The following is a 20,990-nucleotide window of genomic DNA, read 5'->3' as shown; positions in this document are numbered from 1 at the left end:
ATACAGAGCCTACATCTATTTTGCCTAATTCCATACTGACTTTCATTTATTAGATTTTTAATTTCCAGAAACCAAGTGAGCCACTTCCGTACCATTTTTTCTAATAATTTGCTTAAGCAACTGATGATTTATTTAAGCAAGTGATATTAGCATATAGTTCTGTAGGACTAATTGATCTTTTACTGGTTTGGAGAGAGCTAAGACAAAAGAATGTTGCAAAGACTGGATATGTGTTTTCTGTTAAGATTCAATTATAAAAAAAAAAACAACAGTAGTAGTAGTAGTGGCATGTGATGCAAGAAAGCAAGTGTATGAGCTTATGCAGCATTACCCAAAAAAAAAAAAAAAAAAAAAAAAAAAAATCACACCATTCCCTCCAAATGCCTGTCCAGTTACTCCTTAAATTTATTTAACCTATCAACTTCCACAACAACAGATGGAAGTTTGTTCCAGCAATTAACCACCCGCTGACTAAAGGCGAATTTCCACACCTCTATTCTAATCTGTCTTTTCTTAATTTGAATTTATGCCCCCTTAGGTTCGTAATCTGAACAAGTGGAAGGATCCAATCAGAATTCAGCGTGCTCAACCCATTCAAGACCTTATACACCTCATTAAGATCACCACGCAGGTGCCTAGTCTCCAGCCACTGCAATTTGCAGAACTTAAGCCTCTCTTGGTAAGAGGATCCCTTCATTCCCCTCACCAATCTTGTTGCTCTTCTCTGTACACGATCAAGCAAATCTACATCCTTCCTAAAATGAGGCCTCCAGACCTGTATGCAGTACTCACTAGCAGCCTGACCATTGTCTTATACAGAGGAACAATCACCTTCTTCTCCCTACTAGCAAAATTCCTATATATCATTGACAAAACCCCATGACCTGCCCTGGCAGCCTGTCTGCATTGCTCAGAAAACTTCAGATCTGACTGCACAATTACTCCCAGGTCTTTTTCATTTTCTACCACCTTAAGTGTAGTACCACACAGTTGGTACGTTTCTCTGGGGTTACTTCTACCCATATGCAGTACTTTGCATTTGTCAAGGTTAAACTTCAGTTGCCACTTCTTAGCCCATCTGCCCAAATTATCTAGATCCTGTTGCAGTAGCACACTGCCATTACTGTCATTAACAACCCTGCCAACCTTTGTATCATCTGCAAACTTCGACATTAAGCCTGATATACCTTCATCAATATCATTGATAAATATACAAAACAACAGTGGACCCAACACCGAACCCTGTGGGACTCCACTAATAACATTAGTCCACGAAGAGCAGCACCCATGATTACCACTCTGTCTTCTCCCACTCAACCATCCTTTTATCCATTGTAGCAACTTACCCTTAATACCATTCTGCTCCAATTTGTGCAATAGTCTTCCATGCACAACAGTGTCAAAAGCTTTCCTGAAATCCAAATATATGATATCCAAGTTATTTTTTGCATCCAGTTCCTTTGTAACCACATAATATCCTATCAAATTTGTCAGAAAAGACTTTCCCTTAACAAACCCATTCTGTGTCTGAATTATTGCTGCAGTCTTGTCTAGGTGATCCTGCAATGCATTTTTAAACAGTGACTCCATTATTTTACCCGGAACAGAAGTTAACCTAACTGGTCTGTAATTATTCATGTCACCCTTCGATCCCCCTTTGTGAATTGGGGATACATTTGCACATCTCCAGTCCATGGGGGACCTCTCCTGAGTCCAAGGATGCTCTCATAATTATGGCTAAGGGTTTGCTTAGTTGCTTTGCCACCTCCTTTAGATCACATCCACCTTAGATGCCTTTTTTATGTTTAACCTCAACAATTTCTCCTCCACTTTGCTCTCAGTTATTACAAAATCATTAAGCATCCTGCTACAATTTGATAACCTTCTGGCATTTTCAAACCTTAATAACTCCTCATATGTGAATGTAGATGCAAAATACTCATTCAGTTTGTTTGCTATCTGAGCAGGATCATCAACAGTCGAACCATCAATATCAAGTTGATCAATCAGATTCATCCCCTTCCTTTTAGAGTTTATATAAGTAAAGAAATCCTTGCTGCTCTTAGCATCTTTTGCCAAAGATTTCTCGTAATCTGCTTTCGCCTGCCTAACCTCCTTTGTGACCTGATTACAGACTAGCTTATTTCTACCATAGGTTTCTGAGTCGCTTGATAATTTATATGCATCCCATGCATTTTTCTTCTCTGTCACGAGTCTCATTAGTTCATTTGATAACATTTAGGCCTAAACCTTGAACAATATTTCTTAATAGGCATGAAACTTTTAGTAGCATCCACAATTAATTCCTTGAATGTTTTTTTTATAGTTATTTTGTTTAGGTGTTTTACCATAATGTTATATATGCTATCTGGATGTGCAGCACTACTGGTTGTTGGTTAAAGACTGCTTGAGCTGAGTTATTGTGAAAGGCTGATTATAATCAAGAGAAAAGTTGATATCAAAAGTTTATTTTATATATCTTTGCTAACATTTTAAAATGTTGGAAAGACTAGTCATAAGCTGTTACATAAAAGAATGTTTCTGCAGGAGCATTTACTATCAACATGGAAAAAGCAAGTCCTGTCCATTCCAACTGAATATTAGTGAGGATGTTTTTAACTGTTTGATTCGTTTCCAAGTTAATTTGGTACTTGTATCTTTTGTAATAGTAGAGGCAAAGTTTAACCATGACTTTTTTTTTCTGTTCTCTTTACCTTGCCTTGGCTTTTAGTCTTTTATAATTATAATTAACAAGATTTGTCATGGGGGTACTTGCAAAACTAGTTCTGGGCTTTATTCCTTTCTCGTTTGGCTTTATTGCATGAATCATTCTACCAAAGATTAACACATCTGCATTTTCCATTATACAAGGTATCCTTGGTAGCTGCTTCTAATATTTCCTTAGTTAGGTATTCATCAAATTATCTACGGATTGATACTTTATAGTTTGATTTTTAAGAGAAATTAAATGGTTGCTGAAAATTTTTGCCAATCTGCTTTAGAGAATTTCCAGATTTTCGATTTTCTGTATGTAATGATATTTCTGATTTTAATTTACAGATAATGGGGAAAATTATCACTGTCAAGAGGTCATTTAGTACTCTCCACTCTATGGTTGGGAACAGCATGAGGAGCATACAAAAATATAGACAGCTGAGGTAGAATCTGTTAAGAAATGTATATGAATGAGTTATCCAGTACTAAATAGTTGTCTGAAGATAATAAAGCACTCAAACCTACATTGGTAAAATTAGGTTTATTTCCAAATTGGAAATATGTATATAATTGAGTCAAATGTTTTGTGGTATTTTTTTACCGCTTCTTCATAACTGCAAAGTTATGAAGAAGTGGTAAAGGTTAAAACTAAGGGTTATTATTATGAAATTCTTAAGTTTTTAGTAGAATTTAAAATTTTAGTATATAAAATTAGACCTAATTTGAAGAATTTTGTTTTAAGGTTAACTTTATAAAATAAACAACAATAATACATAAACACTAACCAGATGTCTTTGCAATCAATATCACCATCACAAAAGACCACTTTGGGCACAAGAACTTGATTTGTTTGAAAAATATATACTGTGGTTTACTTAATTACTTAATACCACATGGTACGGTGGCAAGAGTCTAAGGAATTACCTTTATAGTCTCAATCCCAGGGTGTAGCTGTACCTGAGGATATTATTACTGCAGGTACTTGCTTAATGGATAATGGGGGGTGGGTGTTGATACACATTTAAGGCTATGTGATAAAAATTAAAATAATCCTGGGCAGGACACATAGCTCGAAGATATGATGACAGATGGACTAAGAAAATAACAGAATGGTGCCCAAGAGGAGCTAGAAGAAAACCTGGAAGACTATGACGGAGATGGACAGATGAAATTCATGAGTTTGTGGGTAGTAAATGGATGGTCATTGCACAAAACAGAAGGAACTGGAAAGGAGCCTTCATTCTGCAGTAGATTAAAAATGGCTGACGATGATGATAAAAATTAAATAGATAGAAATAAAAATTGTTTAAATCACAATAGAATAGAATTATACAAAATTAAATAAACTAAATTATATAACCTAAATAATATTGTTGGAAAAACTTTACCATTTAAAATCTTTTTCTAGGGTAGTTGGTAGGACTGATCTATAATATTGGGGGTTGTTTGGTTGGAGGGCAGGCTGCAGTTAAGAAGTTAACTTATTTTTAATTTAGGTTAGAACTTTTCTTAAACATGTGTATGTGGCTGTTTTTTGATATGAATTCCTTTGTTGCAATTAATGTTATCCGTGGCTCCTATTAAAAAAGGCTTCTTTGTAGATGCTACAGTTAATGGTATCCATCTGTGGCCAGTACTGATATTTTATAAAAATGTCCATTTTTTGCTCCTCTGTCTACGTATGGAAAGCTGGATCTAAATTTGTTACCCTGCCTTTTTCAATGTCCTCCTTCTGTTCTTTTACTCTATGAGTTTTCCATTGCTTTGTTCTATGTAGGCTTTAGGGAAATATCTACATTATAGCTAGCATATAGGGTTATTAGTGGTGGGCAGGATTGAGATGAGAGTTTATAATGTGTTTTATCATTGTGGTTTTAATATATCTGATAAAAATTGTTTTTTGACTATTTTAGCTATTTCTTTACTGATACATGGTGCATGTGGGATGCCGACGAATTGTTCATCTTTGTCAGGAATATTGTTTGAGAATTTTTCTGTTGTGTTTTTTTATTGTTTTCAATATGAGTTTATGTGGATAACTACAGTTACCAAAGATGTATGTTATCTGGAGGATTTTGTTCTTGAGAGCCTAGCCTCTGCAGAGGTGGCAGGCCCATGGAACAAAGGCCTTCCAGAAACCTATTTTTATGTATAAGGGGGGTGGTTCGAAGAGAAATGGAGGATAGATCCAGTGTCAGCAGGATTCCTATAAATTTGTGTTGTAATACTGTTGTTGGTTCTGCTTAGCAGTAGGTCAAGAAATGGTAGTTTTTATCTTCTTCTAATCAATACTTTTGGTTTGAAGATAACTTTTTCTATGGCCTTGTTTTCATTGCAACTAGTTGTCCGTTGCGATATTTTGTTCTGCACACCAAGGTTGTATTCTGATGTGATGTGCAACATTGTGGCCCGTCTGAGATTCATAAAAATCTCAGCCAGTAGGAAAGACAGTGGATTTCTCATGCTAAGACCTTGTTTTTTTTTTATATAGGTTATTTTTGAAGCTGAAGTAACATTATCCTATGGACAAATCTATTAGGTCAAGAATGTCTGAAATATCTAGGAGTTGGTGAGAGAAGATGGTGTGCATCTGATTGCCTAGTATTTGGTGGATCATGGTCTTATTCTCTTCTAATGGAACATTAGAAGAGACTAAGATCTTCTAATGAAGATGTTACCAATGTCAAAAGAGACTAAAAGATCTTGGTTATCGATGTCAGTGTTTTCTAGAAGTTTGAGTAAATGTTGAGTTTTTTTAATCATTCAAGTTTGTAAGTAAGGCTGGTGTGATAGTTTTTACAAACTACTGGGCTACATTTCACCCTGGATGGTTTCTATCATTACCTATAGGTCCGACGGGAAGTTAGCTTTGCACACTTTGATATTTCAAACAATGTTGGGGACTCAGGATTTGATAACAAAAAGTTGTTTGTAAATGGTGTCATTAATTTCATTCTGTGCGAGTAAGAGTTTTAATTTTGTTTTTATCTTAATAGCTCTGGAATGTTTCCATCTGCTAATTGGGTTAGGATTTATTGTGATAATTTCGGTGTTTATAACTACTACTGCATTTTCTTTGTCAGCTTTGATTATATATATGTTGCTGTCAAGCTTAAGTTGTTTTAGTACTTTCCTGTGGGTGGACAAACAGGTTGTTATTTTTTTTGTAAGTTTGTTCATATATATTTTTATGCAGTTCATTTATGAATGTTCCTGTGTAGGGCTGAAATGTTGATTTCCTGCTTCTGGACTTTTCTGTAGATTAATTGCTTCAGAACTGATTTCTGATTCTGTTGGTAGAGTGGTCCTTGTAGGGAGAGGGTTTGCAGTAGGACTCTTCCAAGTGTTGGATGGGATCATGGGGTCACTTAGCTTCTTCTGAAAATATATAAGAGCAATAAAGCTCAATCCTTAGCTTCTAATTAGCTTTTTAACTTAGCTTCTTCTGCACGTTATATTTCTTTTTCGTTTTGGCCGAACCAAACTAATCCGTCACTTTCAGCAAAAAGAGTGACATTGTTTGAACAAACTTCCATCCTGCATTGTGGATAGTTTGGATAAATTTATGGAAGAAATTAGATAAATTATTAGAAGGGATGGACAAATCAGGGCTGGTAGTAGTGGTTTTTTTTTTTTTTTTTTTTTTTGCAATGCTATATAAGCTTGCTTCCTTACATCATTTGCCACTAATACTACTATTTTAAGGTTTCACTGCTTATCTTGTTGGTGCACAATAGCCCTAGATGCTGATGCGCCATAAAACTCCTAATAACCAACCAACTTCTTACCTTGCCTCCTTTTGATATGTTCAACTCAGCCTGGTCTCTGTACATTTCCCCCCCCACTTCCATCTCTGGCATACTCCTGAGTATACAGGATACTCTCCTTGGCAGTTAATGCAGACAGGTTTGTAGCTAAGCATGATGCAATGTCAGAGGCCTGAGTGCATTCAGCAGTACCACAACAGGCATTTTTGAACGTACCTATTTCTGGCATTTAAAGTAAGTTGAAGAATTTGGTACACAAGGATGTACTGTGCAGTTAAAATAGCCAGCTTTGATCAAATTGGGAGATTAATACTGATTAATTAAAGGTAAGGATGGGGTTTCTAGTGTATACCACATTTTCATTTCTACATACAAATTTTTGTTTTGCAGCTGTCACTCCTTTGCTTTTTAGTTCAGATAAATTTCCTCCTCGAACATTTTGAGAAGGTCCCAATCTGAGATCGCATCTCAGGATGAGTTCAGTGTCTTATCAGTGTTACTTTTTGTTTCAACAAGGATATCACCAAAACAAAGCTGTTTTAACTGTTCTTGAGAAGGTTGCCTGTACTATTAGATATTGACTTATTGGACCTGATATGTTGTCGGTTCTGAGTCTCTTTCCTGAGGTGACTTTCTGTATCAGTGGTATAACTTTAAATAGGAAGTTTGTTGAGGTCCAGAAGAAGAATTTATATTATCAGGATTAATGAGCTATTTTGTTTCAGTGACCAGACTCTCTGCCCACCACAAAGTTCAAAGGGACATCCACTACCTGGCAAGCAAAAAATGTGATTGGGAGTGGGATCCTAGGGCTACCCAGACACCATACTTGCAACTCCACTAGCCTGAACCCTATCCCTTGGACCATAAGGACAGGAGCATGGCTTCAGCTCAGCTAACCTTTGCAGGTGAATCCACTGGCAGATTGATGTTAACCTAGAGGACTAGAGGCATCACTGGGAGGTTCCCTCACCACGTATAACTGCCCATATCAAGGCGGTGACACTCAGTAAAACTGTCTCTACACAGGATCAGTGCTTTAGTCCTGAATATTAAGTATTAAACTACTAAACACTATTTGGAATCCCTCATATTGCGGAATAGCTTTCACAAATTGAGAGTGTGTTATACCATCAGGTACCTTGCCACCTACCAATGAAGAGCCAAACAGTTCTGAAATTACCATTTTGGTGGTATCTAACGAGACTGAGAAAAGTAACAACAGTCTTCTCTAATGGGGAAGTGTTTGAGGTATAAATGAGTGATTAATAAATGAATGTGAGCAAAATATAGATGTGGCTTCTTTCCTTTCTTTCTGGGTAAATTTTGGTCTCCTACTATCCTTCTTTCCTCCGGCTTTTAGGAGCCTGTAGTCTTGTCTATTGGGGAAACATTGCTTATTCGAAGTATATAACCGGATAAACAACTTGCTGTGAAGGCATTCATGATATGTAATGAAACAATGCCACTATAATAAAACTTTGTTTAATTTACTGAATATAGACATGATGCATTTGCACTAAATTATGTCTATAAATTTTGCTGCAGTCTGAGGCTTTACCCCTAAATTTCTATTAAGTATTGAACTACTAAACACCATTTAGTATCTCTCATATTGTAGAATCACTTTCACAACCGAGTTGTCACTGGGTATCCACCTACCCACCAATGAAGGGCCAAATAGTCCTGAAACAGCCATCTAGGTGGTGGTATCCATATCCACTGAGAATAAATAACAAAAGTGTTCTCTGTTAGGGAAACATTACTTTTCAAAGTATAACCAGACAGGCAACTTGTTTCAAGCACCTTCACAATATGATAATATTGTGATATGATATATACAATAACTTCAGTTAATTTACTGCATATAAACATGATGCACTTGCACATAACTTATATGTCTGTAAATTTTCCCAGTCTAAGGCTTTAGTCCCAGAATTTTAATTAAGTATTAAACTTCACACTTAATTATAATGAATAAAAAACTAAACTTATTGAGTTTATATTTACAATGGCAAGGCGTATTAAAAGAAAAGGTTAATAAACAATAACCAGATAATAAAGGTTAATAAACAATAACAGGAATGAATTTTAGGTGAAGCCCATACAGTATGAATGAAAACTTAGCTTACCATCTATATCATCCATATTGCTAAGAAAATCTTCAGGTGTATGTGGTAAACTGTAATTAGGTCCCAAACCCAGACCACTGTCTGCACTCTCTTGTCGGCTATGGAAATCAGAATTTCCTAAAAAAGGATCAATTCCTGTAGTTGATAGTGGGGGTAATTCAGGAGTAGATCCTGTAGGTGAGGTAGGTATGGAAATTTCTTCCCCAAGGCTTTGTCGTAGTAATAATTCCTAGAATGCAAAAATTTCTATGTGGTATCAAAATGAATAAAGGTTTTAAAACTATTAGTAAAATATTAACTTAGTTCACGAACCTTGATTTAAATGTGGATTTATATTAATAGAATCATTTCTTTCTATTTTTTTTTTTAAGCTGGTCCTTGATTAACCTTGGCCCACCACAAATCACAAAATAATCAGAGGTTACATAAAATAAGAAAAGCAAACACTCATGGTAATTTTGTATTTTATAAAACAGGTTAGCAATAACATTAATATTGTAATAGTGGACTGTCCCACAACTCATTCTTCTTAACCCATTAGCTGCAACATAAGGCTTAACAAGTGCAGCACAAAAAAGAATCTTTACACAAAAATTGTTCATTCCAGTTCAATAACTGAAACTTTCTCTACTTTCCTATGGAGGAAATTCTACTGGAGTAGTCTTGGAAGCAAAATTTTACAGTTTTTGCAGAATAACTATTTTAAAGTACCATGAGACTGTTATTGCAACTGTTTTATGTACATATATAAAGAAGTAGTATATGTACTTATGTACATATATGTACATATTTATATATATGTACTTATGTACATATTTATATATATGTAATTATGTACATATTTATATATGTAATTAAGTACAGACATATATATGAGATGTGATCAAACAGAAAACCACAAAATGCTAAAAAAACAGCTTTTGGAGAAGATATTATGCAAAGATTTTTCAGTGGTTTGCAAAATTAATAGTAAGCCACCTTTTGAGGAATGATCTTTGCTACAGTTGCCCTAAAGCTTCCAAAAGCAATGATTCAATAACTCATGTTCGTGATCTCATCAGGAGTGATCAACACATGCACTGCCACCTATATTTGAAGGAGTGCATTCAATGTGCTGTAAATTCCGGGATGCTAAGAAATAACATTCTGAAATTCTCAGCATTCTGAAAATTCGTAAATAATAGTTGAAAACTAAAACTGGAATTCAAAAGTAATTGTTAGTTTTAAACTAACACTTACTTTTGGGCTAAAATGTAAATCAGAACAAAATTCAGAATTTTATCAAAAGTTTATTCTATGTGTACAACCTAATTTCGACACAAGCAAAAACCAAATAAAAATGTGTACCAAGCTTTAAATGAAAAACAATTGTTTGTTATTTGGTTTTTAGGAGCATTAGCAACTAAGGCCATATTGCTCCAGGGATATGCGGTGGTCATTCCCTGACCTTTCTGCATCCTCCATATTTGGTGATCATGGGCTCAAACCCCAGTCTAATCAAGAAGTGTGTGCTACGCACTGCCACTCCTGCCCACCTGGCTATGAAGAATGAAAAACAAATCACTGCTGCTAATAGCTCAGAGTTCAATCGGTGTGTTAACAGAATTGAAAAGATAATTTCATGTGCTTTACACCACTCATATATCGACCACGTAACAATAACTACCTGTGTTATAGCACAGCACGTGTTTTTTTGAACACATATGCATTATAGCTGAGCACCTGCAGTACCATTTAATGCTTATGTGTGTCAGACACAGCAAACGAGTTAACATCCACAATGCTGCTAGTGAAATTGGTATTTCTTATGGGACTCAATAAGATATCTTCGGGGGTATTTTCTCACATCACTCAATGTCAATGACTGATAATGTGATGTAATTCAGTCATACTTGCACCTTGCATCCTAATTGATGATCCCAGAAAGCAGCAAGTTCCTGCATGTCAGAATTTTCTTCAATGCAATGCCACTACCTAACCCACAGCAGCAATGTCGTGGTTATGACCAAGAAATAAATGCCAAGTCCTCTCAATGGAACACCCTGTACTCTTCAAGGGCCAAAAAAAAAAAAAAAATTATTGCTGTCCAGAAAATTTGGTGTTCTTTTGTTCTGGGTAGCTGAAATATTGCTGCTTTTGTCCTTCAACTGACTTAGGACAAAGACTTGTATTGCCATAATTAAATATAGTGATTGGCCTAAGCTATAATTTAAAAAAAAAAAAAAAAAAACTTGTATTACCATTCTAAATTTTGATAACACTACCTTGTTTATTACTTACATTACTATATTTTTTTTATATAGTAATATAAGGAGATTTTTTTTATTGCTAGTTTATTCTTTCTTTGGGGGGATAATTTTATGTTCTTTAAAAATGGGTTGAAATTAAACTTTACTAGGCCTTTGTTCAGTATGAAAATTTATCATGGTTTAGAAAGATTCTTAGCAAACTTATCTTAGTACTCACCTCTAGATCCGTATTGGTTAGGGTTAAATTTACATAAAAGGAAAGTAAAGAGTAAAAGTTCCCAATTATATTAATAGATTAATTAATTTAAAAACATGTCTCTAGGAAGAGGAAGTGCACCACTTTTTCCTGGTTGTCATTTATAAAATTATGAAGAAGATTCGCGTGTTTGAAAAACCAAGAGCAGGACGAGAAGCTTTCGATGTTGTCGTCATCAGTTGGTGATTGACATGAGTTGTAAGTGATGATTTATAGTATCGTAGTACCCAGGATACATCATGTTAAACACGTGGAAATTTGATTTGTGTGACCTGCCATATTGGCAATAGATTCGTGGATAATTTAGTGTTTAAAATTTTGTATGAGCTATTTCGACGGAACCATTTTATAAACACTTACAACTCGTGTCATTCACCAACTGATGACGACGACATCGAAAGCTTCTAGTCCAGCTCTTGGTTTTTCAAACAAGCGAATCTTCTTCATAATTTTATAAATGACAACCAGGAAAAAGTGGCGCACTTCCTCTTCCTAGAGACATGTTTTTAAATTAATTACTCTATTAATATAATTGGGAACTTTTACTTTATACTTTTACTCTCTTTACTTTCCTTTATGTAAATTTAACCCTAACCAATACAGATCTAGAGGTGAGTACTAAGATAAGTTTGCTAAGAATTTTAATAGATAATCAACAGTACTTCAAGCTTTCAGCTGTAAAATTAGTCATCATCATAATGGTTTTGAAACATGTTATTTGGGCTATTTCTATTGGGGCATACAGCAGCCTGGAAGCAAGGTATCAAGGATTACAAGGCCAGTTGGGAATTCTCATCGAACAAGGAAATACATCGGCTTGTTAGATTTAATAAGTATAAAAACGGGTTTACTTGCGTATGAGCACTACCGGTAGAAGAACAGTAAACAATTCTGATGAATCTGAAGTACTGGTTGAGTCATCAAACACAGACATTGTAAGGATATTGGAAAGTGATGCAGAATTTGAATGTGATAAGTATAATGTATATGGGAAGTATAGTGTGGGAATAGAGAGAGGAGTTATCCATTTAGTTAAGCACCTAGAGCATTAGTGCAATGCACCCAGTTGATATGGGTGACCAGTGAAAGTTGATTCAGTTTGATGGGATGAACGCAAAAATGAAAGGAGTATTTTATAAGCTAAACAGCTGTATAACAAACAATTATACACACAAACTGAGTGGGCCAGTAAATCTTATAATGTGGATTTTAACTTTTCAAACACTGACTGGAACTTGTAATTTGATCACTCCACAGTAGCAAGACTTTTGGGGATTTATTAGATAACTGTTTCTTCACCAGCACATTAGAGAGGCAACAAGAGAAAGCAATACTCTTGATCTGACTACTACCAGTGAATCTTCATGCCTTAAGAATCTGCAGATAAAAATCAGTATGTGGCAGTAATCACAGATTTGTGTACACTGATGTGGGATTTATGCTAAGGATGTAACTACTGTCGAGGTTAAAGAAAAGGGACTTTTCTTTCTTATTTTTGCTTTTGCAGTGCTTATGTCACACCAAACTGCACTGTTGAGTCAGTTTGGTGTGACATAAGCACTGCAAAAGCAAAAATAAGAGTAGGAGTGTGTTATAGGCCTAATGACTCGAATGAGTACAATGAACAATTGTACAGAGAAATAGAGTGGGCCAGTAAATCAGAATGTCTTATAATGGGGGATTTTAACTTCCCAGATATTGACTGGAACTTGTGGGTTGGTCACTCACACACTAGTCAGACTTTTGTGGATTTATTGGATGATTGTTTTCTGCAGCAGCATGTTCGAGAGGCAACCAGAGAAAGTAATACTCTTGATCTGGTTATCAGCAGTGATCATTCGTGTATTAAGAATTTGCAGATAAAGGAACCACTAGGTGGCAGTGATCACAGTGTGCTGAAGTGGGATTTACTCAAAGAGGTAACTACCGTCAGGGGTAAAGGAAAGGGTTTTTGCTTCCGTAAAGGGGAGTACAGTGGTCTCAGACAGTTTTTAAATTCTGTACAGTGGGATCGACTGACGATGTTCCAAACAGTAAATTCTAAGTGGGAAGCATTCAAGGAATTAATCGTGGAAGCTACTAGACTTTTCATACCGATGAAGAAATATTGTTCAAGGTTTAGGCCTAAATGGTTATCAAATGAACTAATGAGACTCGTGACAGAGAAGAAAAATGCATGGGATGCATATAAATTATCAGGCGACGCAGAAGCCTGTAGCAGATATAAGCTAGTCTGTAATCAGGTCACAAAGGAGGTTCGGCAGGCAAAGGCGGATTACGAGAAATCTTTGGCAAAAGATGCTAAGAAAAACAGCAAGGATTTCTTTACTTATATAAACTCTAAAAGGAAGGGGCTGAATATGATTGGTCCACTTGACATCGATGGTTCGACTGTTGATGATCCTGCTCAGATAGCAAACAAACTGAATGAGTATTTTGCATCTACATTCACACGTGAGGAATCATTACAGTTTGAAAATGGAAGAAGGTTATCAAATTGTAGCAGTGTGCTTAATGATTTTGTAATAACTGAGAGCAAAGTGGAGGAGAAATTGTTGAAGTTAAACATAAGAAAGGCACCTGGGGCGGATGGGATCTATCCAGTTATATTAAAGGAGGCGGCAAAGCAACTAAGCAAACCCTTAGCCATAATTATGAGAGCATCCTTGGACTCAGGAGAGGTTCCCACGGACTGGAGATGTGCAAATGTATCCCCAATTCACAAAGGAGGTTCGAAGGGTGACACAAATAATTACAGACCAGTTAGTTTAACTTCTGTTCCGGGTAAAATAATGGAGTCACTGGTTAAAGATGCATTGCAGGATCATCTAGACAAGACTGCAGCAATAATTCAGACACAGCATGGGTTTGTTAAGGGAAAGTCTTGTCTGACAAATTTGATTGGTTATTATGATGTGGTCACAAAGGAACTGGATGCAAAAAATAATTTTGATATCATATACTTGGATTTCAGGAAAGCTTTTGACACTGTTGCGCATGGAAGACTACTGTACAAATTGGAGCAGAATGGTATTAAGGGTAAGTTGCTGCAATGGATCAAAGGATGGTTAAGTGGGAGAAGACAGAGGGTGGTAATCAATGGGTGCTGCTCTTCGTGGACTAATGTTATTAGTGGAGTCCCACAGGGTTCGGTGTTGGGGCCACTGTTGTTTTGTATATTTATCAATGATATTGATGAAGGTATATCAGGCTTAATGTCGAAGTTTGCAGATGACACGAAGGTTGGCAGGGTTGTTAATGACAGTAATGGCAGTGTGCTACTGCAACAGGATCTAGATAATTTGGGCAGATGGGCTAAGAAGTGGCAACTGAAGTTTAACCTTGACAAATGCAAAGTACTGCATATGGGTAGAAGTAACCCCAGAGAAACGTACCAACTGTGTGGTACTACACTTAAGGTGGTAGAAAATGAAAAAGACCTGGGAGTAATTGTGCAGTCAGATATGAAGTTTTCTGAGCAATGTAGACAGGCTGCTAGGGCAGGTCATGGGGTTTTGTCAATGATATATAGGAATTTTGCTAGCAGGGAAAAGGAGGTGATTGTCCCTCTGTATAAGGCAATGGTCAGGCCACGTCTTGAGTACTGCGTACAGGTCTGGAGGCCTCATTTTAGGAAGGATGTAGATTTGCTTGAGCGTGTACAGAGAAGAGCAACACGATTGGTGAGGGGAATGAAGGGATCCTCTTACCAAGAGAGGCTTAAGTTCTGCAAATTGCAGTGGCTGGAGACTAGGCACCTGCGCGGTGATCTGATTGAGGTCTATAAGGCCTTGAATGGGTTGAGCACGCTGAATTCTGATGGGATCCTCCCACTTGTTCAGAATACGAACCTACGGGGACATAAGTTCAAATTAAGAAAGGATAGATGTAGAATAGATGTGCGGAAATTTGCCTTTAGCCAGCGGGTTGTTAATTGCTGGAACAAACTTCCATCTGTCGTTGTGGAAGTTGATAGGTTAAATAAATTTAAGGAGGAACTGGACAGGCAATTGGAGGGTATGGTGTGATTTTTTTTTTTTTTTTTTTGGCTGATGCTGCATAAGCTCCTACACTGCTTTCTTGCATCAAGTGCCACTACTACTACTACTACTACTACTATAAAGGTGATTACATTGGTCTTAGACAGTTTTTAAATGCTTTCAGCAGGCCCAAACAACAATGTTACAAACCACAAATTCTAAATGGAAAACATTCGGGGAAGAAATCGTAGAAGCTACCAGGCTATTTCTACTAACTAAGAGATATTGTTAAAGTTTTAGGCTTTAGACCTAAACGGGTGTTGGATGAATTGACAAGACTAGCTACAAAGAAGAAAAACAGATGGAATGCACAAAAATTATTAGAGGGATATTGACAATCTCAGGTTACTAACAAACTGAAGAGATACTTCACATGAGGAGCTTTTTTTAGGGATAGGGATGCCAGAAGTATATCAAATTCTACCAGAGAATTAAATGATTTTGTGATAACTGAGAGGAAAGTGGAAAAGAAACTGTTGAAGCTCAAAGTAAATAAGGCACCTGTAGTCCCTCTTAATAATTTGATTGATCCAATATATATTCGATAGATCCCATAATGAGATAATCCTTGGATTCACGGGAGGTGTGTATGGATTGGAATCATCATCATCAGCCATTTTCAATCCACTGCAGGATGAAGGCCTCTCCAGCAACTTTCCAGTTCCTTCTGTTTTGAGCACTGGCCATCCATTTACTACTCAAAAACTCATGAATTTCATCTATCCATCTCCGCCTTTGTCTTCCAGGTTTTCTTCTAGCCCCTCTTGGGTACCATTCTGTTATTTTCTTAGTCCATCTGTCATCATGTCTTCGAGCTATGTGTCCTGCCCAAGACCATTTTAGTTCTTTAGTTTTGATAAGAATGTCCTTTACTTGAGTTTGCTGCCTAATCCATGTGTTTCTCTTTTTATCTAACAGTCTGATTCCCAATATAATTCGTTCCATTCTTCGCTGTGTAGATATTAGCTTCTCTTCCATTCTTTTGTGAGTGCCCAAGTTTCACTTCCATAAGTCATGGTGGGGAGTATACATTGATTCATTATTTTATGTTTCAGACAAACTGGGATATTGCTCTTCAGTATGTGGCTATATTTCCTGAATGCTATCCATCCAAAATTTATTCTTCTCTTGACTTCCAGCCATTTATCATTATTACAGCTAATAACTTGTCCCAGATAAGTATATGACTCCACCTTTTCAATTACTGCTCCTTAAATCATTATTTCCCTTTCCGTGGCATACTTGTTCATCATTACTTTTGTTTTATCCATATTCATCTTTAGTCCAAAATCCTTACTAACTGTGCATAACTGATTAAGATTTTCCTCTAATTCTTTGGGATCGTGGCTTATGACCACAATGTCATCTGCAAATCGTAAATGGTTTAGGTACTCTCCGTTCACACTGACTCCTTTCTGCGACCAGTCTAATCTTCTGAAATCTTCCTCAAGGGCAGCAGTAAACAGCTTCAGAGATATTGTGTCTCCTTGTCGAACTCCTTTCTCGATTTTAAATTTGCTACTGTCTTTGTCTAGTCTAATAAAGGATGTAGCACTCTCATATATTTTCTTCAAAATCATAATATATGGAGTATCTATGCCTTGTCTTTCCAGTGCCCGAAACATTGCCTTATGCTGTATTCAGTCAAATGCCTTTTCATAATCCACAAATGCCAGGCATAATGGTGTTTTATATTCATTTGCTTTCTCCATTAGCTGTGATATTACGTGAAGGTGATCCATAGTTGAGAATCCTGTCCTACAGCCAGCTTGCTCTTTCGGTTGATTCTCATCAAGTATTCTTTCTAATCTGTTAGTAATGACCCTTGTGAACAACTTGTACATATGGGATAACAAGCTAATTGGTCTATAATTTCCAATTTCTGATTTATCTCCTTTCTTATGCAGCAAAACTATGACTGCATTATTCCACTGCTTAGGCATCACACCTTTTCTAATGCACTTTGTGAAGAGCCTTGCCAGTTTTTGTGTTATGTCTCTTCCTCCCAATTTTAACAACTCTACAGTAACTTCATCTTCCCCCGGGGCTTTCCGATTCTTCATTTTCTTCAATGCATGTTCTACCTCATCAGGAAGAATATCGGGTATGTCGTATGTGTTGCTACTTTGCAATCCATGTTCCCCACTGCTGGTATCATTCCCTCGCTCCTTGTATAATTCTCTATAGTAGTCTTCTGCTATTTGAATTATGCCTTCTCTGCTGTTTATAAGTACACCATCGCTATTCTTCAGTTTCAGTATCATTTGTCTTTCTGTATTACTGCTCATGGCTGCTGATTTAAATCCTTTGTTTTCCCTTAATGCTTGTTCTACTTTTCTTGTGTTAAATCTTCTTATGTCCTCTCTGAGTCTCTTTCTAATGGCTTTGCATAACTCAGTATACTCAATTTTCTCCCTGTCAGTGTTTTTCTTGCTCTTCATTTGTCGTCTTTGGTTCATCATGACAAGTGTTTCTTGACTAATTTTTTCTTCTTTGGATTTCTGTTTCCCTATAGGTTTCTTGGGCTTTATCACTTTCAGAAAGTTGTAATATTCCTCGTCGATATCTTGGTCCTGAGCAGTCTGCAGAAGCTCAAACTTGTTCTTAAGTTCCAGTACATACTGCTTTTTCTCCTCCTCTGTTATTTCAAAGACCTTTGTATTATTTACTCGAGTCAGTTTTTTCCTTTCCTTTCCTACATCTATATCAAGTGTACATCTTACCATTCTGTGATCACTTCCAACATTTACCTTATTCAGGACGGTAACATCATTCACAATATATCTTCTGTTAGTGAGGATGAAGTCGATTTCATTAGTTGTTAATCCATTTGGAATCTTCCATGTCCACTTTCTGTTCACCCTTTTCTTGAAAAAAGTGTTCATTACTGACAGTCCTTGAGATTCTGCAAATTCCACAAGTCTTTCACCTCTTTTATTTCTTTCACCAATTCCAAAATTTCCTATAGTTCCTCTTTCTGCGCTGTTTTGCCTTTTTCCAACCTTAGCATTGAAGTCCCCCATAATAATAGTGTAGTGGGTTTTCTGCTCATCTAGAAGACTCTCAATTTCAGTGTACATTTCTTCAACCTCTTCATCATCATGGCTCGATGTTGGTGCATAAATCATTATAATCTTTAGCTTGTACCTCTTAGAAATCTTGAGTATTAGTCTTGACACCCTTGGTGATGTACTTTTGAATTCCAAAATGTTGTTTTTTAAATCTTTATGGACCAGAAACCCAACTCCACCTTCACTCCTTTCACTGTTTCCATTGGTGTACAGCAGATTTCCACTTGATAGACTTATAAGTGACTCATTTCTTCTTCTTGTTTCAGCCAAACCGATGATATTCCAATTCACATTTTCTAATTCCTTTTCCAGCTCTAATATCCTGTCTTCACCGATGAGTGATCGTACGTTATAACAGGCCAAGTTCAATTTCCGTGCATGGCAGCCTGGTCGTACCCAGAGATTCTTAGCACCCTCTGCTTCCACTCTGATCCTCTCGCTGCCATAAGAGGGAGAGTGAAAGCTGCTGGGGACTGAGGGCCATTTGTATTGTTGTGCTCTCATTGCTGGAGGGTTTGGTCTTTTCCTCTTCACGCTGACCAGGCGTCTTGAAGAGAACCACTCTACACGTTCGTTGCCACCTAAGTGACGTAACAGGGCTTACCATCGAGAAGGTGTGCATGAGTGGATTTTAGGGAGGCAGGCCAACCGGACTTCTCCTAAATCTTCTGTAATAGAGAGATATTGGATCCATCAGTGTTTTAGGCTGAGTGTCTGATAACACACAGGATACCTGTTCCCCTCTAAGCCCCATGGATTGGAAATGTATCCCAATTCATAAAGGGTGGGTGTGGGGATGCAATGGGTGAAGCGAGTACAGGCACTCCCCGGCTTACGTAATACTCAACTTCGGTAAATTCGACTTTATGTAAGTTTTTGCCAGCCGGTGCAAACTTAAAATCGTGGAACCGTATTTTGCATTCCATAGGAATAAATGGAGGTATTGCGAAAACATTGCAATGTGTACCCAAAAACAACTTTTTTTTTTTTTTTTTTTTTTTCCATTCCAAAACCTTGGAAGTGAAATTTTCGCTATACAACTAAGCTATTTATCTCTCTAAAAGGTCATTTTTATAATGGAGTGCTACTCTTTCATTGTTATCATATGTTCCGTCATAAGAATCGATTTTGAATGGCTTTGATGATATTTTTCTAAAGAACATTTCTGGAGGTCATGACCATAAAACAAACACAATTTGCACTTTCCGGTTTATTGGGCTTTTCTGTTAGCACAATCTATTATAAATGGGTGGGGCTTAGAGGGGAACAAGTATTCTGTGTTATCAGACACTCAGTCTAAAACACTGATGCATCCAATATCTTTCTATCTCAGAAGATTTAGGAGAAGTCTCGTTGGCCTGCCTCCCTAAAATCCACTCATGCACACCTTTTTGATGGTAAGCCCTGTTATGTCACCTGGGTGGCAACGAATGTGTAGAGTGGTTCTCTTCAAGACACCTGGTCAGTGTGAAAAGGAAAAGACCAAACCCTCCAGCACATGACAGCATAACGAAACAAATGGCCCTCAGTCCCCAGCAGCTTTCACCCCCTCTTACGGCAGCGAGAGGATCAGAGTGGAAGCAGAGGGTGCTAAGAATTTCTGGGTACAACCAGGCTGCCATGCACAGAAACTGAACTTAGCCTGTTACAACATAAGATTTCATCAGTGAAGACAGGATATTAGAGCTGGAAAAGGAATTAGAAAATGTGAATTGGAATATCATCAGTTTGGCTGAAACAAGAAGAAGAAATGAATCACTTATAAGCTTATCAACTGGAAATCTGCTGTACACCAATGGAAATCTGTTGTACACCAGTGAAAGGAGTGAAGGTGGAGTTGCTTTCTGGTTCACAAAGATATAAAAAAACAACATTTTGGATTTCAAAAGTACATCACCAAAGGTGTCAAGACTACTACTCAGGATTTCTAAGAGGTACAAGCTAAAGGTTATAATGATTTATGCACCAACATCGAGCCATGATGACGAAGAGGTTGAAGAAATGTACACCGAAATTAAGTCTTCTAGATGAGCAGAAAACCCACTACACTATCATTATGGAGGACTTCAATGCTAAGGTTGGAAAGAAACAAAACAGCACAGAAAGGAGAACTATAGGAAATTTTGGAATTGGTGAAAGAAATGAAAGAGGTGAAACACTTGCGGAATTTGCAGAATCCAGGATTGTCAGTAGCAAACACTTCTTCAAGAAAAAGGGCGAACAGAAAGTGGACATGGAAGAGCCCAAATGGATTAACAACTAATGTTGGTAATCCATTTGGGTTCTGAACAAGGGTCCACAATAACATTATGGATTGTACTGACCAATCCATAATGTTATTGTCCTGAACAAGGTAAATGTTGGAAGCGATCACAGAATGGTAAGATGCACACTTGATATATATGTAAGAAAAGAAAGAAAAAAACTGACTCCAGTAAATAATATACAGCAGGTGTCAAAAGGTGATATTGTTGTACACGTTGCACTAATGATATTAAGAGCAGGAGACCGGATGAATTACTTAAGAAGTACAGGTCATTGTTGGAAAAAAGCCGTGAATTAGGGTTGAATTTGAAAGTGTCTGCAATTCTGCCCAGACACGATAGGAGGAAGTATATGATGAGAGCTTTCTCGATCAATTCGGCCCTGGAAAGATTGTGCAATGCTCAAGAGGTAGAATTTTTTTCAGCCTGGTCTATACTTATTAACAGGTGAGACTGCTTCTACAGGGATGGGATACACTTAAATATAAAGGGTGCA

General features: G+C 37.0%; 1 protein-coding gene across 1 annotated transcript in view; it reads right to left on the bottom strand.

Moving 5' to 3' along the window:
• The window catches only part of LOC150091152 (transcriptional coactivator YAP1-A-like), a 200,160-nt gene that overhangs the window by 108,768 nt on the left and 70,402 nt on the right, over positions 1-20,990 (bottom strand). Inside the window, exons 5-7 of the mRNA XM_090382281.1 lie at positions 14,714-14,723; positions 8,606-8,843; positions 5,538-5,559 (exon numbers count right to left, since the gene is read on the bottom strand). Coding sequence (XP_090238407.1) covers positions 5,538-5,559; positions 8,606-8,843; positions 14,714-14,723 — 270 coding nt within the window. The remainder of the gene's footprint in view (positions 1-5,537; positions 5,560-8,605; positions 8,844-14,713; positions 14,724-20,990) is intronic.

This window comes from Mastigoproctus giganteus, chromosome 1 (genome assembly GCF_048544385.1).
Source record: "Mastigoproctus giganteus isolate SK-2022 chromosome 1, ASM4854438v1, whole genome shotgun sequence".
Lineage (NCBI taxonomy): Eukaryota > Metazoa > Arthropoda > Arachnida > Uropygi > Thelyphonidae > Mastigoproctus > Mastigoproctus giganteus.
Note: the sequence above shows the minus strand (reverse complement) of the source record. Positions and strands in the feature narration are given on the sequence as shown.